The sequence below is a fragment of the Catharus ustulatus genome, chromosome 33 (genome assembly GCF_009819885.2).
Source record: "Catharus ustulatus isolate bCatUst1 chromosome 33, bCatUst1.pri.v2, whole genome shotgun sequence".
Lineage (NCBI taxonomy): Eukaryota > Metazoa > Chordata > Aves > Passeriformes > Turdidae > Catharus > Catharus ustulatus.
In genome coordinates this window covers 752,990-769,507 of record NC_046253.1, presented here as the reverse complement: position 1 = coordinate 769,507, position 16,518 = coordinate 752,990, and the positions used below count along the sequence as shown (strand labels likewise).

Below are 16,518 nucleotides of genomic sequence, written 5' to 3'. Positions count from 1 at the left end.
GATAAAACCCAAAATTTGGTTCAAAATTTTTTCCCCAACCCCAAAATTTATTTTTTTTTCCCCCAGACCCACCTGTGCCCTCCAGCTGATCCCCTCATTCCCCGTCACCAGCACTTGATGATTGACCGCGAACTCTCCGCTCGCCGTTTCCTCCATCCCAAATTCTGCCCCAAATTCCAGATGCACAACCTGGAAAATCTCAGCCCCAAATCTGGGGGCCAGCAGCTCCAGGGTGCTCAGGTATTTGTAAATTAAATCTTCTTCTGTGAGTTGGGTCCTGCTCAGGGTTCGGAGCTGGAAACGGCGAAGGAAGCGACGGAAAAGGGAGGAGAGGCGGAGGCGGGACAGGAGGGGCTGGAGATGGAGGTGGTGCTGCAGGGAGAGGGGCAGGCAGTGTCTGAAACTGGGGATAAATTAAATAAAATATAAATTAAATTAATTAAATAAATTAAATAATTTAATTAAAGTAATTAATTAAATCAATAAAATTAAATTAAATTAAATTTATGAGAAGTATCACGGTGACAGGAGGGGCTGGAGCTGCAGGTGGTGCTGGAGGGAGAGGGGGAGGCACTGCCTGAAACTGGAGAAAAAATATTAATTTAATTTAATTTAATTTAATTAATTAAATTAATTTAATTAAATAAAAAATTAAATTAAATTAATAAAATTAATGCGGAGGGTCAGGGGGAGAGGGGCAGGCACTGCCTAAAACTGGGGAGAAACTAAATAAAATTAAATAAATAAAATAAATTAAATAAATAAAATAAATATATAACATGAATAAAAGAGGGGTAGGCACTGCCTGAAACTGGAGATAAAATAAATAAAGTAAATAAATTAAATTAAATTAATTAAATTAATTTAATTTAGTAAATAAAATGAATGGGGAGTGTCAGCAGGACAGGAGGGGCTGGAGCTGGAGGTGGTGCTGCAGGGAGAGGGGCAGGCAGTGTCTGAAACTGGGGATAAAATAAAAAAATAAAATTAAATATAATTAATATACATTAATATACATTAATATAAATTATTATGAATTAATATAAATTAATATAAATTAATATAAATGAATGGGGAGTGTCAGGGGACAGGAGGGGCTGGAGTTGCAGGTGCTGCTGGAGAGAGAGGGGGAGGCACTGCCTGAAACTGGAGAAAAAATATTAATTTAATTTAATTTAATTTAATTTAATTTAATTTAATTTAATTAATTTAATTTAATTTATTAAATTAAATAAATAAATTAAATAAAATAAATAAAATTAATGCGGAGGGTCAGGGGGAGAGGGGCAGGCACTGCCTAAAACTGGGGAGAAACTAAATAAAATTAAATAAATAAAATAAATTAAATAAATAAAATAAATATATAACATGAATAAAAGAGGGGTAGGCACTGCCTGAAACTGGAGATAAAATAAATAAAGTAAATAAATTAAATTAAATTAATTAAATTAATTTAATTTAGTAAATAAAATGAATGGGGAGGGTCACGGGGACAGGAGCGGCTGGAGCTGGAGGTGCTGCTGGAGAAAGAGGGGCAGGCAGTGTCTGAAACTGGGAATAAATAAAATATAAATTAACATAAATTAAATAAATAAATTAAATAAATAAATTAAATAAATAAATTAAATAAATTAATTAAATTAAATTAATATAAATTAATATAACGAATGGGGAGGGTCAGCGGGACAGGAGGGGCTGGAGATGGAGGTGGTGCTGGAGAGAGAGGGGGAGGCAGTGTCTGAAACTGGGGAAAAATTAATATAAATTAAACTAAATTAATTAATAAATTAAATAAATTAAATAAATTAAATTAATATAAATTAATATAAATTAAATAAAATGAATGGGAAGTGTCACGGGACAGGAGGGGCTGGAGCTGGAGGGAGAGGGGCAGGGATAGCCTGAAACTGAGGATAAATATAAATAAAATTAATTAAATTAATTAAATTAATTTATAAAATAACATGAATAAAATAGGGGAAGGTACTGCCTGAAACTGGGTAATAAAATAAATTAATTATTATAAATTAAATAAAATGAATGGGGAGTGTCAGGAGGACAGGAGGGGCTGGAGATGGAGGTGCTGCTGCAGGGAGAGGGGCAGGCACTGCCTGAAACTGGGGATAAAATATAAATTTAATTTAATTTAATTTTTAAAAAATAATTAAATAAATTAAATTAAATTAGTAAATTAAATTAAATTAAATTAACGAAGAGTGTCAGGGGGACAGGAGGGGCTGGAGCTGGAGGTGGTGTTGGAGGGAGAGGGGCAGGCAGTGTCTGAAACTGGGGATAAATTAAATAAAATATAAATTAAATTAATTAAATTAAATAAATCAAATAAATTAATTTAATTAATTTAATTAATTTAATTTAATAAATAAAATGAATGGGGAGGGTCACGGGCACAGGAGGGGCTGGAGATGGAGGTGGTGCTGGAGGGAGAGGGGCAGGCACTGCCTGAAACTGGGGAAAAATGGAAATAAATATAAAATAAATTAATATAAATTAAATTAATTAAATAAAATAAATTAAATTAAATTAATAAATTAAATTAAATTAATTAATGAGAAGTGTCAGCGGGACAGGAGGGGCTGGAGCTGCAGGTGCTGCTGGAGGGAGAGGGGGAGTCAGTGTCTGAATCTGGAAATAAATATAAATTAATATTAATTAATTAAATTTAATAAATTAAATTAATTTAATTAATTAATTTAATTTAATTTAATTTAATAAATAAAATGAATGGGGAGGGTCAGGGGGACAGGAGGGGCTGGAGCTGCAGGTGGTGCTGGAGAGAGAGGGGCAGGCAGTGTCTGAAACTAGAGAAAAATATAATAAAATATAAATTAAATTAATATAAATTAAATAAATTAAATAAATAAATTATTTAAATTAAATTAATATAATAAAATAAAATTAAATTAAATTAACGAAAAGTGTCAGCGGGACAGGAGGGGCTGGAGATGGAGGTGCTGCTGCAGGGAGAGGGGCAGGCACTGCCTGAAACTGGAGATAAATTAAATATAAATTAAATTAAATGAAATAAATGAAATAAATTAAATTAATTAAATTAATTAAACAAATAAATTCAATAAATTAATGAGAAGTGTCACGGGACAGGAGGGGCTGGAGCTGCAGGTGGTGCTGGAGAGAGAAGGGGAGGCACTGCCTGAAACTGGTAATAAAACAAATAAACTAAATTAATTTAATTTAATTTAATTAATAACATGAATAAAAGAGGGGGAGGCAGTGTCTGAAACTGGAAATAAAATAAATTAATTAATATAAATTTAATAAATAAAATGAATGGGGAGTGTCAGTGGGACAGGAGGGGCTGGAGCTGCAGGTGCTGCTGCAGGGAGAGGGGCAGGCACTGCCTGAAACTGGGGATAAAATAAATAAAATATAAATTAAATTAAATTAATAAAATAAATTAAATAATTTAATTAAAGTAATTAATTAAATCAATAAAATAAAATTAAATTAAATTAATGAGGAGTATCAGCGGGACAGGAGGGGCTGGAGCTGCAGGTGGTGCTGGAGGGAGAGGGGCAGGCACTGCCTGAAACTGGAGAAAAAATATTAATTTAATTTAATTTAATTTAATTAATTAAATTAATTTAATTAAATAAAAAATTAAATTAAATTAATAAAATTAATGCGGAGGGTCAGGGGGAGAGGGGCAGGCACTGCCTAAAACTGGGGAGAAACTAAATAAAATTAAATAAATAAAATAAATTAAATAAATAAAATAAATACATAACATGAATAAAAGAGGGGTAGGCACTGCCTGAAACTGGAGATAAACTAAATAAAGTAAATAAATTAAATTAAATTAATTAAATTAATTTAATTTAGTAAATAAAATGAATGGGGAGGGTCACGGGGACAGGAGCGGCTGGAGATGGAGGTGGTGCTGGAGGGAGAGGGGCAGGCACTGCCTGAAACTGGGGATAAAATAAATAAAATATAAATTAAATTAATTAAATTAAATTAATTAAATTAATTAAATAAAATAAATAAAATAAATAAAATAAATAAAATTAATGCGGAGGGTCAGGTGGAGAGGGGGAGGCACTGCCTGAAACTGGGGATAAAATAAATTAAATTAACTAATTAAATTAAATTAATTAAATAAAGAACATGAATAAAAGAAGGGCAGGCAGTGTCTGAAACTGGGGAAAAATTTAATAAAATTAATAATATTAAAATAAATTAATGGGGAGTCTCAGGGGGAGGCACTGCCTGAAACTGGGGTGAAATAAAATAAAATAAAATAAATAAATTAAAATAAATTAAATTAATTAAATAAATAACATGAATAAAAGAGGGGGAGGCAGTGTCTGAAACTGGAAATAACATTAATAAATTAATATAAATTATTTAAATGAATGGGGAGTGTCAGCGGGACAGGAGGGGCTGGAGCTGCAGGTGCTGCTGCAGGGAGAGGGGCAGGCACTGTCTGAAACTGGGGATAAATCAAATTAAATTAAATTAATTAATTAAATAAATTAAATAAATAAATTAAATTAAATTAAATTAAATTAACGAAGAGTGTCAGGAGGACAGAGGGGCTGGAGCTGCAGGTGCTGCTGGAGAGAGAGGGGGAGGCAGTGTCTGAAACTGGGGATAAATTAAATATAAATTAAATTAAATAATAAAATTAATTAAATAAATTAAATTAAATAAATAAATAAAATAAAATTAATTAAATAAATTAAATAAATTAAAATGAATGGGGAGTGTCAGGGGCACAGGAGGGGCTGGAGCTGCAGGTGCTGCTGCAGGGAGAGAGGCAGGCAGTGTCTGAAAGTGGGAATAAATGAATATAAATATAAATAAAATTAAATAAATAAAATAAGTAACATAAATAAAAGAATCAGAAAAAAATCAGCAAAAATAAGAAAAAATCAGTTAAAAAATCAGTAAAAAATCAGTAAAAAATCACTTTAAAAACCAGTAAAAAACCAGTATAATACCAGTACAAAGCCAGTATAAAACAAGTATAAAACCAGTAAAAAACCAGTAAAAAAACAGTAAAAAACCAGTATAAAACCAGTAAAAAAACAGTAAAAAACCAGTAAAAAATCTGTAAAAAAATCTGTAAAAAATCAGTAAAAAATCAGAAAAAAATCAGAAAAAATCACTTTAAAAATCAATAAAAAACCAGTAAAAAACCAGTAAAAAACCAATAAAAAACCAGTATAAAACCAGTATAATACCAGTAAAAAAACAGTAAAAAACCAATACAAAAGCAGTACAAAACCACTATAAAACCAGTAAAAAACCAGTAAAAAATCTGTAAAAAATCTGAAAAAAATCAGAAAAAAATCAGTAAAAAATCAGAAAAAAATCAGAAAAAATCACTTTAAAAACCAGTGTAAAACCAGTAAAAAACCAGCAATAAACAGTAAAAAACCAGTAATAAATCAGTAAAAAAATGAGTAAAAATAAGAAAAAAATCTGTAAAAAATCAGTAAAAAATCAGAAAAAAATCAGAAAAAAATCAGAAAAAATCACTTTAAAAACCAGTAAAAAAACCAGTAAAAAACCAGAATAAACCCAGTATAAAACCAGTATAAAACCAATAAAAACCCATTAAAAATCTGCTTTTTTACCTGTGTTTTTTGGCCACCTGGTGCAGGGAGCAGCCCCTGCTCAGGGCCAGCTGGGCCAGGTGCAGCACGGCCATGCCCAGGCTCTCGTTCTGGAAATTCTGAATTTCTGCCTCTGACTGCAGCTCCTGCAGGGAGCAGATGTCGTGGACAAAGTCAAATTTAGCCTGGAATTAAAATAGAATTAATTAATTAGTAAATTAATATTAATTTAATTCAAAAAAATGCAAAAAAATGCAAAAAAAATGCAAAAAAAAAGCAAATAAACGGGGGAAAAATCAAATTATTTCAAATAAATGGGGGAACACTTTTGTGCAGGAAGTCAAATTTAGCCTGGAATTAAAATAAAATTAATTAGCTAGTTAATTAATATTAATTAAATTTTTAAAAAATTTTTAAAAATAAAAAAAAATTCAAAAAAATGCAAATAAACGGGGGAAAAAATCAAATTATTTCAAATAAATGGGGGAGCAGATGTCGTGGAGGAAGTCAAATTTAGCCTGGAATGAAAGAGAATTAATTAATTTCATAATTAATTAATAATTAAATTCAAAAAATGCAAAAAAAATGCAAAACAATGCAAAAAAATGCAAATAAACGGGAAAAAAAATCAAATTATTTCACATAAATGGCAGAGCAAATGTCATGGAGAAAGTCAAATTTAGCCTGAAAATAAAATAAAATAAATTACTTAATTAATTAATATTAATTTAATTCAAAAAAATTTTTAAAAAAATCAAAAAAATGCAAATAAACGGGAAAAAAAATCAAATTATTTCCAATAAATGGCAGAGCAAATGTCATGGAGAAAGTCAAATTTAGCCTGAAATGAAAGATAATTAATTAATTTCATAATTAATTAATAATTAAATTCAAAAAATGCAAAAAAAAATGCAAAAAAATGCAAATAAACGGGGGAAAAAATCAAATTATTTCCAATAAATGGCAGAGCAAATCTTGTGCAGGAATTAAAATTTAGCCTGGAATTAAAATAAAATTAATTAGTTAGTTAATTAATATTAATTAAAATAAAATAGATTAAAAGAAATTAAAATAAATGCAAATAAATGGGAAAAAAATCAAATTATTTCAAATAAATGAGGGAGCACACATCGTATAGAAACTCAAATTAGCCCTGGAATTAAATAAAATTATTTCAATTAATTCTATTAAAATAAAAATCCCATTTTTTTGCCTATTTTAACCCAAAAAATCGACAATAATCTGATTTTTTTGCCCTAAATAAGAAGAATAATCCCATTTTCTGCCTATTTTAACCCAAAAAATTGAAAATAATCTGATTTTTTTGCCCCAAAAAAGAAGAATAATCCCATTTTTTGCTCATTTTTAACCCAAAAAATTGAAAATAATCTGATTTTTTTGCCCTAAAAAAAGAGAATAATCCATTTTTTGCCCCAAATTAATGCCAATAATCCCATTTTGGACCCATTTTACCCCAAATTAATACCAAAAATTTGATTTTTTCCCCAAATTAATGCAAATAATCTCATTTTTGACCCATTTTACCCCAAATTAATACCAAAAATCCCATTTTTCCCCCATTTTACCCCAAATTAATACCAAAAATGTGATTTTTTCCCCAAATTAATGCAAATAATCCCATTTTCCCCCCATTTTAACCCAAATTCAGCACAAAAATCCCATTTTTTGCCCAAAATTAATGCAAAAATCCCATTTTTTCTCAATTTTAACCCAAATTAAAAGGAATAATCCCATTTTTTGCTCATTTTTAACCCAAAAAATCGAAAATAATCTGATTTTTTTGCCCTAAAAAAGGAGAATAATCCATTTTTGACCCAAATTAATGCCAATAATCCCATTTTTGACCTGTTTTACCCCAAATTAATACCAAAAAATTTGATTTTTTCCCCAAATTAATGCAAATAATCTCATTTTTGACCAATTTTAACCCAAATTAAGAAGAATAATCCCATTTTTTGCTCATTTTTAACCCAAAAAATTGAAAATAATCTGATTTTTTTGCCCTAAAAAAGGAGAATAATCCATTTTTTGACCCAAATTAATGCCAATAATCCCATTTTTCACCCATTTTACCCCAAATTAATGTCAAAAATCTGATTTTTTCCCCAAATTAATGCAAATAATCTCATTTTTGACCCTTTTTAACCCAAATTAAGAGGAATAATCCCATTTTCACCCCTTTTAACCCAAATTAAAAGGAATAATCCCATTTTCTGCCCATTTTAACCCACACTAATGAAAACAATCTGATTTTTTTGCCCTAAATAAGAAGAATAATCCCATTTTTTGCTTATTTTTAACCCAAAAAATTGAAAATAATCTGATTTTTTTGCCCTAAAAAAGGAGAATAATCCATTTTTTGACCCAAATTAATGCAAATAATTCAATTTTTCACCAATTTTAACCCAAATTAATACCAAAAATTTGATTTTTTCCCCCTTTACCTGCTCGAAGAGGTACTGGAAGGAGGCTCTGTCCAGCAGGGCCCCCCCGGGGGATTTTTCTGGAGAATTCCTGAAAACCGAGGGCTCTGAGTGGTGCAGGCCGTGCCAGTTCCTGAAATAAAACCTGAAATAAAATAAAAATAAAAGAAATTAATTATAAATAAATAATTATCAAATAATAAAAGCTGAAAGGGAAAAAATGGGATCAAATTTGGGGTTAAAAAATTGAATTTTGGGGTTCAGGCTGTGCCAGTTCCTGAAATAAAACCTGAAATAAAATAAAAATAAAAATAAAAATAAAAATAAAATAAATTAATTATACATAAATTAATTGTTAAATAATAAAACCTGAAATAAATTAAAAAATATTATTTAATTATGAATAAATTGATTTAAAATAATTTATAAATAATAAAACTTGAGAGGGAAAAAAATGGGATCAAATTTGGGGTTAAAAAATTGGATTTTGGGGTTCAGGCCGTGCCAGTTCCTGAAATAAAACCTGAAATAAAATCATAAATATAATTAATTAATCATAAATAATTAATTATTAAATAATAAAATTTGAAAGGAAAAAAATGGGATCAAATTTGGGGTTAAAAAATTGGATTTTGGGGTTCAGGCCTTGCCAGTTCCTGAAATAAAACCTGAAATAAAATAAAAATAAAAATAAAAATAAAAATAAAATAAATTAATTATAAATAAATTAATTGTTAAATAATAAAACCTGAAATAAATAAAAAATAATTATTTAATTATGAATAAATTGATTTTAAATAATTTATAAATAATAAAAGCTGAGAGGAAAAAAATGGGATCAAATTTGGGTTAAAAAATTGGATTTTGGGGTTCAGGCCGTGCCAGTTCCTGAAATAAAACCTGAAATAAAATAAAAATAAAATAAATTTATTATAAATAAATTCATTTTAAATTAATAATAAATAATACAACCTTGGAGGAAAAAATGGGATCAAATTTGGGGTTAAAAAATTGAATTTTGGGGTTCAGGTCGTGCCAATTCCTGAAATAAAACCTGGAATAAAATAAAAAATATCATTAATTAATCATAAATAATTAATTATTAAATAATAAAACTTGAGAGGGAAAAAATGGGATCAAATTTGGGGTTAAAAAATTGGATTTTTGGGGTTCAGGCCGTGCCAGTTCCTGAAATAAAACCTGCAATAAAATCATAAATATAATTAATTAATCATAAATAATTAATTATTAAATAATAAAACTTGAGAGGGAAAAAATGGGATCAAATTTGGGGTTAAAAAATTGGATTTTAGGGGTTCAGGCCGTGCCAGTTCCTGAAATAAAACCTGAAATAAAATTAAAATAAAATAAATAAATTATAAATAGATTTATTTTAAATAATTTATAAATAATAAAACTTGAGAGGGAAAAAAATGGGATCAAATTTGGGGTTAAAAAATTGGATTTTGGGGTTCAGGCCGTGCCAGTTCCTGAAATAAAACCTGAAATAAAATAAAAATATCATTAATTAATTATAAATTAATTAATTCTAAATAATACAACATGAGAGGGAAAAAATGGGATCAAATTTGGGTTAAAAAATTGAATTTTGGGGTTCAGGCCGTGCCAGTTCCTGAAATAAAACCTGAAATAAAATAAAAATAAAATAAATTTATTATAAATAATTAATTATAAAATAATAAAAGCTGAGAGGGAAAAAATGGGATCAAATTTGGGGTAAAAAATTGGATTTTTGGAGTTCAGGCCGTGCCAGTTCCTGAAATAAAACCTGCAATAAAATAAAAATAAAATAAATTAATTATAAATAAATTAATTGTTAAATAATAAAACCTGAAATAAATAAAAAAATAATTATTTAATTATGAATAAATTAATTTAAAATAATTTATAAATAATAAAACTTGACAGGGAAAAAATGGGATCAAATTTGGGGTTAAAAAATTGGATTTTTGGGGTTCAGGCCGTGCCAGTTCCTGAAATAAAACCTGAAATAAAATTAAAATAAAATAAATTAATCATAAATAATTAATTATTAAATAATAAAACTTGAGAGGGAAAAAATGGGATCAAATTTGGGGTTAAAAAATTGGATTTTTGGGGTTCAGGTCGTGCCAGTTCCTGAAATAAAACCTGAAATAAAATAAAAATAAAATAAATTAATTATAAATAAATTAATTGTTAAATAATAAAACCTGAAATAAATTAAAAATAATTATTTAATTATGAATAAATTAATTTAAAATAATTTATAAATAATAAAAGCTGAGAGGAAAAAAATGGGATCAAATTTAGGGTTTAAAAATTGAATTTTGGGGTTCAGGCCGTGCCAGTTCCTGAAATAAAACCTGAAATAAAATAAAAATAAAATAAATTTATTATAAATAAATAATTATCAAATAATAAAAGCTGAAAGGGAAAAAATGGGATCAAATTTAGGGTTTAAAAATTGAATTTTGGGGTTCAGGCCGTGCCAGTTCCTGAAATAAAACCTGAAATAAAATAAAAAATATCATTAATTATTCATAAATTAATTAATTCTAAATAATACAACATGAGAGGGAAAAAATGGGATCAAATTTGGGTTAAAAAATTGGATTTTGGGGTTCAGGCCGTGCCAGTTCCTGAAATAAAACCTGAAATAAAATAAAAATATCATTAATTAATCACAAATTAATTAATTCTAAATAATACAACATGAGAGGAAAAAAATGGGATCAAATTTGGGGTTTAAAAAATGCATTTTGGGGTTCAATGCCCCAGGAATTTCTCACTAAAATCTGAATTTTCTCACTAAAATTTGGGAATTTCTCCCTAAAATTCAGGAATTTTCCCCCCAAAAATCCACGAATTTTCTCACAAAAATTCTGGAATTTTCTCACTAAAATCTGAATTTTCTCACTAAAATTCAGGAATTTCTCACTAAAATTCAGGAATTTCTCACTAAAATTCAGGATTTTCCCCCCCAAAAATTCAGGAATTTCCCCAAACCCCAGAAATTTTCCCCAGAAGTGAAATTTTCCCATTAAAATCTGAATTTCTCATTAAAATTCTGGAATTTTCTCACAAAAATCTGAATTTTCTCACTAAAATTTGGGAATTTCTCCCTCAAAAATTCAGGAATTTTCCTTTAAAAACTCAGGAATTTCCCCCAAAAATTCAGGAATTTTCCCCAAACCCCAGAAATTTCCCCCAGAAGTGAAATTTTCACATTAAAATCTGAATTTTCACATTAAAATCTGAATTTTCTCACTAAAATTCGGGAATTTCTCATTAAAATTCAGGAATTTTCTCACAAAAATCTGAATTTTCTCACTAAAATTCAGGATTTTCCCCCCCAAAAATTCAGGAATTTCCCCCCCAAAAATCCACGAATTTTCCTTTAAAAATTCAGGAATTTTCCCCAAACCCCAGAAATTTCCCCCAGAAGTGAAATTTTCACATTAAAATCTGAATTTTCACATTAAAATCTGAATTTTCTCACTAAAATTCAGGAATTTCTCACCAAAATCCAGGAATTTCTCATTAAAATTCAGGAATTTTCTCACAAAAATCTGAATTTCTCACTAAAATTTGGGAATTTCTCCCCCAAAAATTCAGGAATTTTCCTTTAAAAATTCAGGAATTTCCCCCAAAAATTCAGGAATTTTCCCCAAACCCCAGAAATTTTCCCCAGAAGTGGAATTTTCACAATAAAATCTGAATTTTCACATTAAAATCTGAATTTTCTCAGTAAAATTTTGGAATTTCTCACTAAAATTTGGGAATTTCTCCCTAAAATTCAGGAATTTCCCCCCCAAAAATCCACAAATTTTCCTTTAAAAATTCAGGAATTCCCCAAAAAAAATTCAGGAATTTTCCCCAAACCCCACAAATTTTCCCCAGAAGTGAAATTTTCTCATTAAAATCTGAATTTTCTCACTAAAATTCTGGAATTTTCCCCTAAAATCCAGGAATTTCTCATTAACATCCAGGAATTTTCTCACTAAAATCTGAATTTTCTCACTAAAATTCAGGAATTTCTCCCAAAAATTCAGGAATTTTCCCCAAACCCCAGAAATTTCCCCCACAAGTGAAATTTTCACATTAAAATCTGAATTTTCACATTAAAATCTGAATTTTCTCACTAAAATTCTGGAATTTCTCACAAAAATCAAAGAATTTTCCCCCAAAAAATCCACAAATTTTCCTTTAAAAATTCAGGAATTTTCCCCAAAAGTGGAATTTTCACATTAAAATCTGAATTTTCTCACTAAAATCTGAATTTTCTCACAAAAATTCAGGAATTTCTCCAAAAATTCAGGAATTTTCCCCAGACCCCAGAAATTTCCCCCAAAAGTGGAATTTTCACATTAAAATCTGAATTTTCTCATTAAAATCTGAATTTTCTCACAAAAATTTGAATTTTCTCACTAAAATTCTGGAATTTCTCCCTAAAATTCAGGAATTTCCCCCCCAAAAATCCACGAATTTTCCTTTAAAAATTCAGGAATTTTCCCCAGAAGTGGAATTTTCACATTAAAATCTGAATTTCTCACTAAAATCTGAATTTTCTCACTAAAATTCAGGAATTCCTCACCAAAATCCAGGAATTTCTCATTAAAATTCAGGAATTTTCTCACAAAAATCTGAATTTTCTCACTAAAATTCAGGAATTTCTCCCTAAAATTCAGGAATTTTCCCCAAACCCCAGAAATTTTCCCCAAAAGTGAAATTTTCACATTAAAATCTGAATTTCTCAGTAAAATCTGAATTTCTCACTAAAATCTGAATTTCTCACCTCATCCTGAACTCCAGGCTCGGCTCTGTCCTGATGTGGATTCGGTGGCTGGGGGGGAGCCAGAGCTGGGTCTGGGGGTCATAGAGGGCAAAGAGGCTGCAGCACAGCGGGGAAATTCCTGGAAAAAAACAAAATTCCAGAGGTTTTACCAAAAAAAATCAAATTCCCAAAAAAATCCTGAAATTTCTGGGGGTTTGTAAGCAAAAAATCTGAATTTTTTGGGGTTTTATTCAAATAAAATCTGAATTTTTTTGTGTTTTATTCCAAAAAAATCTGAATTTTTTTGGGTTTTATACCCAAAAAATCTGAATTTCTGATGGATTTATTCCCCAAAAAAATGAAATTCTGGAGAGTATACCCAAAAAATCTGAATTTTCTGGGGTTTTATTCCCAAAAAAATGAAATTTCTGGGGGGGAGTCAGAGCTGGGTCTGGGGCTCATAGAGCACAGGGGGGAAATTCCTGGAAAAAAACAAAATTCCAGAGGTTTTACCAAAAAAAAATCAAATTCCAAAAAAAATCCTGAAATTTCTGGGGGTTTGTAACCAAAAAATCTGAATTTTTTTGGGTTTTATTCCCAAAAAAACTGAATTTTTTTGGGTTTTATTCCAAAAAAATCTGAATTTCTGATGGATTTATTCCCCAAAAAAATGAAATTCTGGAGTTTATACCCAAAAAATCTGAATTTTCTGGGGGTTTATTACCAAAAAATCTGAATTTTTGGGGGGTTTTATTCGCAAAAAAATGGAATTTATGGGGGATTTATTCCCAAAAAAAAGAAATTTCTGGGGTTTTAGTTCCAAAAAAAATGAAAAAAAATCCTGAGAAAATCCAGGAATAATCCTGAGAAAATTCTGGAAAAATCCAGAGGAAATTTGGGAAAAATCTAGGGAAAATTTTTAAAAAATCCAAAATAAATCCAGAAAAATCCAGGGAAAATTCTGGAAAAATCCAGAGGAAATTCATTAAAAATCCAGAGAAAATTCTGAAAAAATCCAAAATAAATCCAGGAAAAATCCAGAGAAAATTCTGAAAAAATCCAGGAATAATCCTGAGAAAATCCAATAAAAATCTGGGAAAATTCTGGGAAAATCCAGGAATAATTCCCAAAAAAATTCAGAAAAAATGCAGGAATAATCCTGAGAAAACCCAGGAAAAATTCCGAGAAAATCCAGGGATAATCCAGAGAAAATTCTGGAAAAATCCAGAGGAAATTCAGGAAAAATCCAGGGAAAATTCTGGAATAAATCCCAAATAAAATCTGAGAAAATCCAGTTATAATTCAGGAAAAATTCTGGAAAAATCCAGGAATAATCCTGAGAAAATCCAAGAAAAATCTGGGAAAATTCTGGAAAAATCCAGATAAAGTCGGATGGATCCAGTTGGGATCTGGAGTTTTTAATGGAAATTTCTGGTTTTTTCCCTTGGAATTTTTGGGATTTTTTCCCTTGGAATTATTCTGATTTTCCCAGGGAATTTCTGGGCTTTTTTTCCTTGGAATTTCTGGAATTTTCCTTGGGAATTTCAGGGTTTTTTCCTTGGGAATTTCTCGTGTTTTCCCTGTTTTTATCCCTTGGAATTCCTGGTATTTTCCCTGGGAATTTCTATTTTTTTCCCTGGGAATTTCTGGGATTTTTCCTTGGGATTTCTGGGATTTTTTCCTTGGGAATTTCTCATGTTTTCCCTGTTTTTTTCCCTGGGAATTTCTGGGATTTTTCCTTGAATTTCTATTTTTTTCCCTGGGAATTTCTGGGGTTTTTTCCTTGGAATTTCTGAGATTTTCCCTGGGAATTTGTGGATTTTTCCCTGGAAATTTCTGGGATTTTCCCTGCGAATTTCTGGGATTTTGCCTGGAAATTTCTGGGGTTTTTTCCTGGGGAATTCCTGGCATTTTCCCTGGGAATTTCTATTCTTTTCCCTGGGAATTTCTGGGATTTTCCCTGGAAATTTCTGGGATTTTTTCCTTGGGAATTTCTGGGATTTTTCCTTGGGATTTCTGGGATTTTTTCCCTGGGAATTTCTGGGGTTTTCTCTGGAAATTTCTGAGATTTTTCTTGGGAATTTCTGGGATTTTCCTTGGGAATTTCTGGGATTTGCCTGGTGTTTTCTGCTGTTTTTGTGGAAAATTTCTCTGGTTTTTTTTCCCAAAAAATCCCCAAAAAATCCCAAAACCCCAAAATCCCAAAATCCCACCCCAAATTTTGGGAATCCCTCACCCAGGCTCCGAGCCAGCCGGGTGCAGATCTCCTCGGCGCTGAAGGATTCCCCGGGAAAAATCCGGAACCGCTCCGAGCTCTGCTCCCCCCCCCAGTGCAGGAACACCCTGAGGCCTGCAGGGGAGCCTTCATCATCATCCTCCTTCATCATCCTCTTCATCCTCATCATCTTCATCAGTGTCCCTGTCTGGGTTCTGGGGCCTTCATCATCCTCCTTCATCATCCTCTTCATCTTCATCATCTTCATCAGCCCAGACTGAGTTTTGGAGCCTTCATCATCATCCTTCATCATCCTCAGTGCCTCAGACTGAGTTCTGGAGCCTTCATCCCCCTCCTTCATCATCTTCAGTGCCTCAGATTGGGTTTTGGAGCCTTCATCATCCTCCTTCATCATCTTCATCATCTTCAGTGTTCCAGCTTGGCCTTTGGAGCCTTCATCATCTTTCATCATCATCTTCATCAGCCCATCTTGGCCTTTGGAGCCTTCATCCCCTTCCTTCATCATCCTCATTGCCTCAGCCTGGGTTCTGGAGCCTTCATCACCCTCCTTCATCATCTTCACCAACTCAGACTGGTCTTTGGAGCCTTCATCATCCTTCATCATCTTCATCAACCCAGACTGAGTTTTGGAGCCTTCATCATCCTCCTTCATCATCCTCAGTGTCCCAGACTGGGTTTTGGAGCCTTCATCATCTTCCTTCATCATCCTCATCCTCCTCATCCTCCTCATCATCATCCTCAGTGTCCCAGACTGGGTTTTGGAGCCTTCATCACCCTTCATCATCATCCTCAGTGTCTCAGATTGGTCTTTGGGGCCTTCATCTTCCTTCATCATCATCTTCACCAGCCCATCTTGGCCTTTGGAGCCTTCATCATCTTCCTTCGTCATCCTCATCCTCATCATCCTCCTCATCATCATCCTCAGTGTCCCAGATTGGGTTTTGGAGCCTTCATCATCCTCCTTCATCATCCTCAATGTACCAGACTGGGTTTTGGAGCCTTCATCATCCTCCTTCATCATCTTCACCAGCCCATCTTGGCCTTTGGAGCCTTCATCATCCTCCTTCATCATCCTCATTGCCTCAGACTGGGTTTTGGAGCCTTCATCATCCTCCTTCATCATCCTCCTTCATCACAGGAACACGGTGGGGCTGCAGAAAAAACGGGATTTTGGTTAAAAATGGGATAAAATCAAAATATTTGACCCATTTGGGGGTGAATTTTGGACCCATTTTTAGTTGGATTTTTGACCCATTTCTGTTGGATTTTTGACCCACTTCAGGATAAATTCTGATCCACTTCAATATGAAATTTTAATCAATTTTGGGGTGGATTTTGACCCATTTTCGGTGGATTTTAACCCATTTCAGACTCTCTGAAGAAGTTTTCCCCCCCCCGCCCCGAATAGTACCGGCCGCTATCCCCTCTCCCCCCCCGCCCCGAATGGTACCGCCCCTCTCCCCT

The 16,518-nt window shown here is 31.5% G+C and overlaps 1 protein-coding gene across 1 annotated transcript in view; it reads right to left on the bottom strand.

The window, feature by feature from the left end:
• The window catches only part of TYK2 (tyrosine kinase 2), a 68,775-nt gene extending 52,540 nt beyond the window's left edge, over window positions 1–16,235 (bottom strand). Inside the window, exons 1-5 of the mRNA XM_033083685.1 lie at window positions 15,055–16,235; window positions 12,840–12,957; window positions 8,063–8,186; window positions 5,619–5,782; window positions 73–403 (exon numbers count right to left, since the gene is read on the bottom strand). Coding sequence (XP_032939576.1) covers window positions 73–403; window positions 5,619–5,782; window positions 8,063–8,186; window positions 12,840–12,957; window positions 15,055–16,177 — 1,860 coding nt within the window. The 5' untranslated portion in view covers window positions 16,178–16,235. The remainder of the gene's footprint in view (window positions 1–72; window positions 404–5,618; window positions 5,783–8,062; window positions 8,187–12,839; window positions 12,958–15,054) is intronic.
• Between the last annotated feature and the right edge of the window lie 283 nt (window positions 16,236–16,518).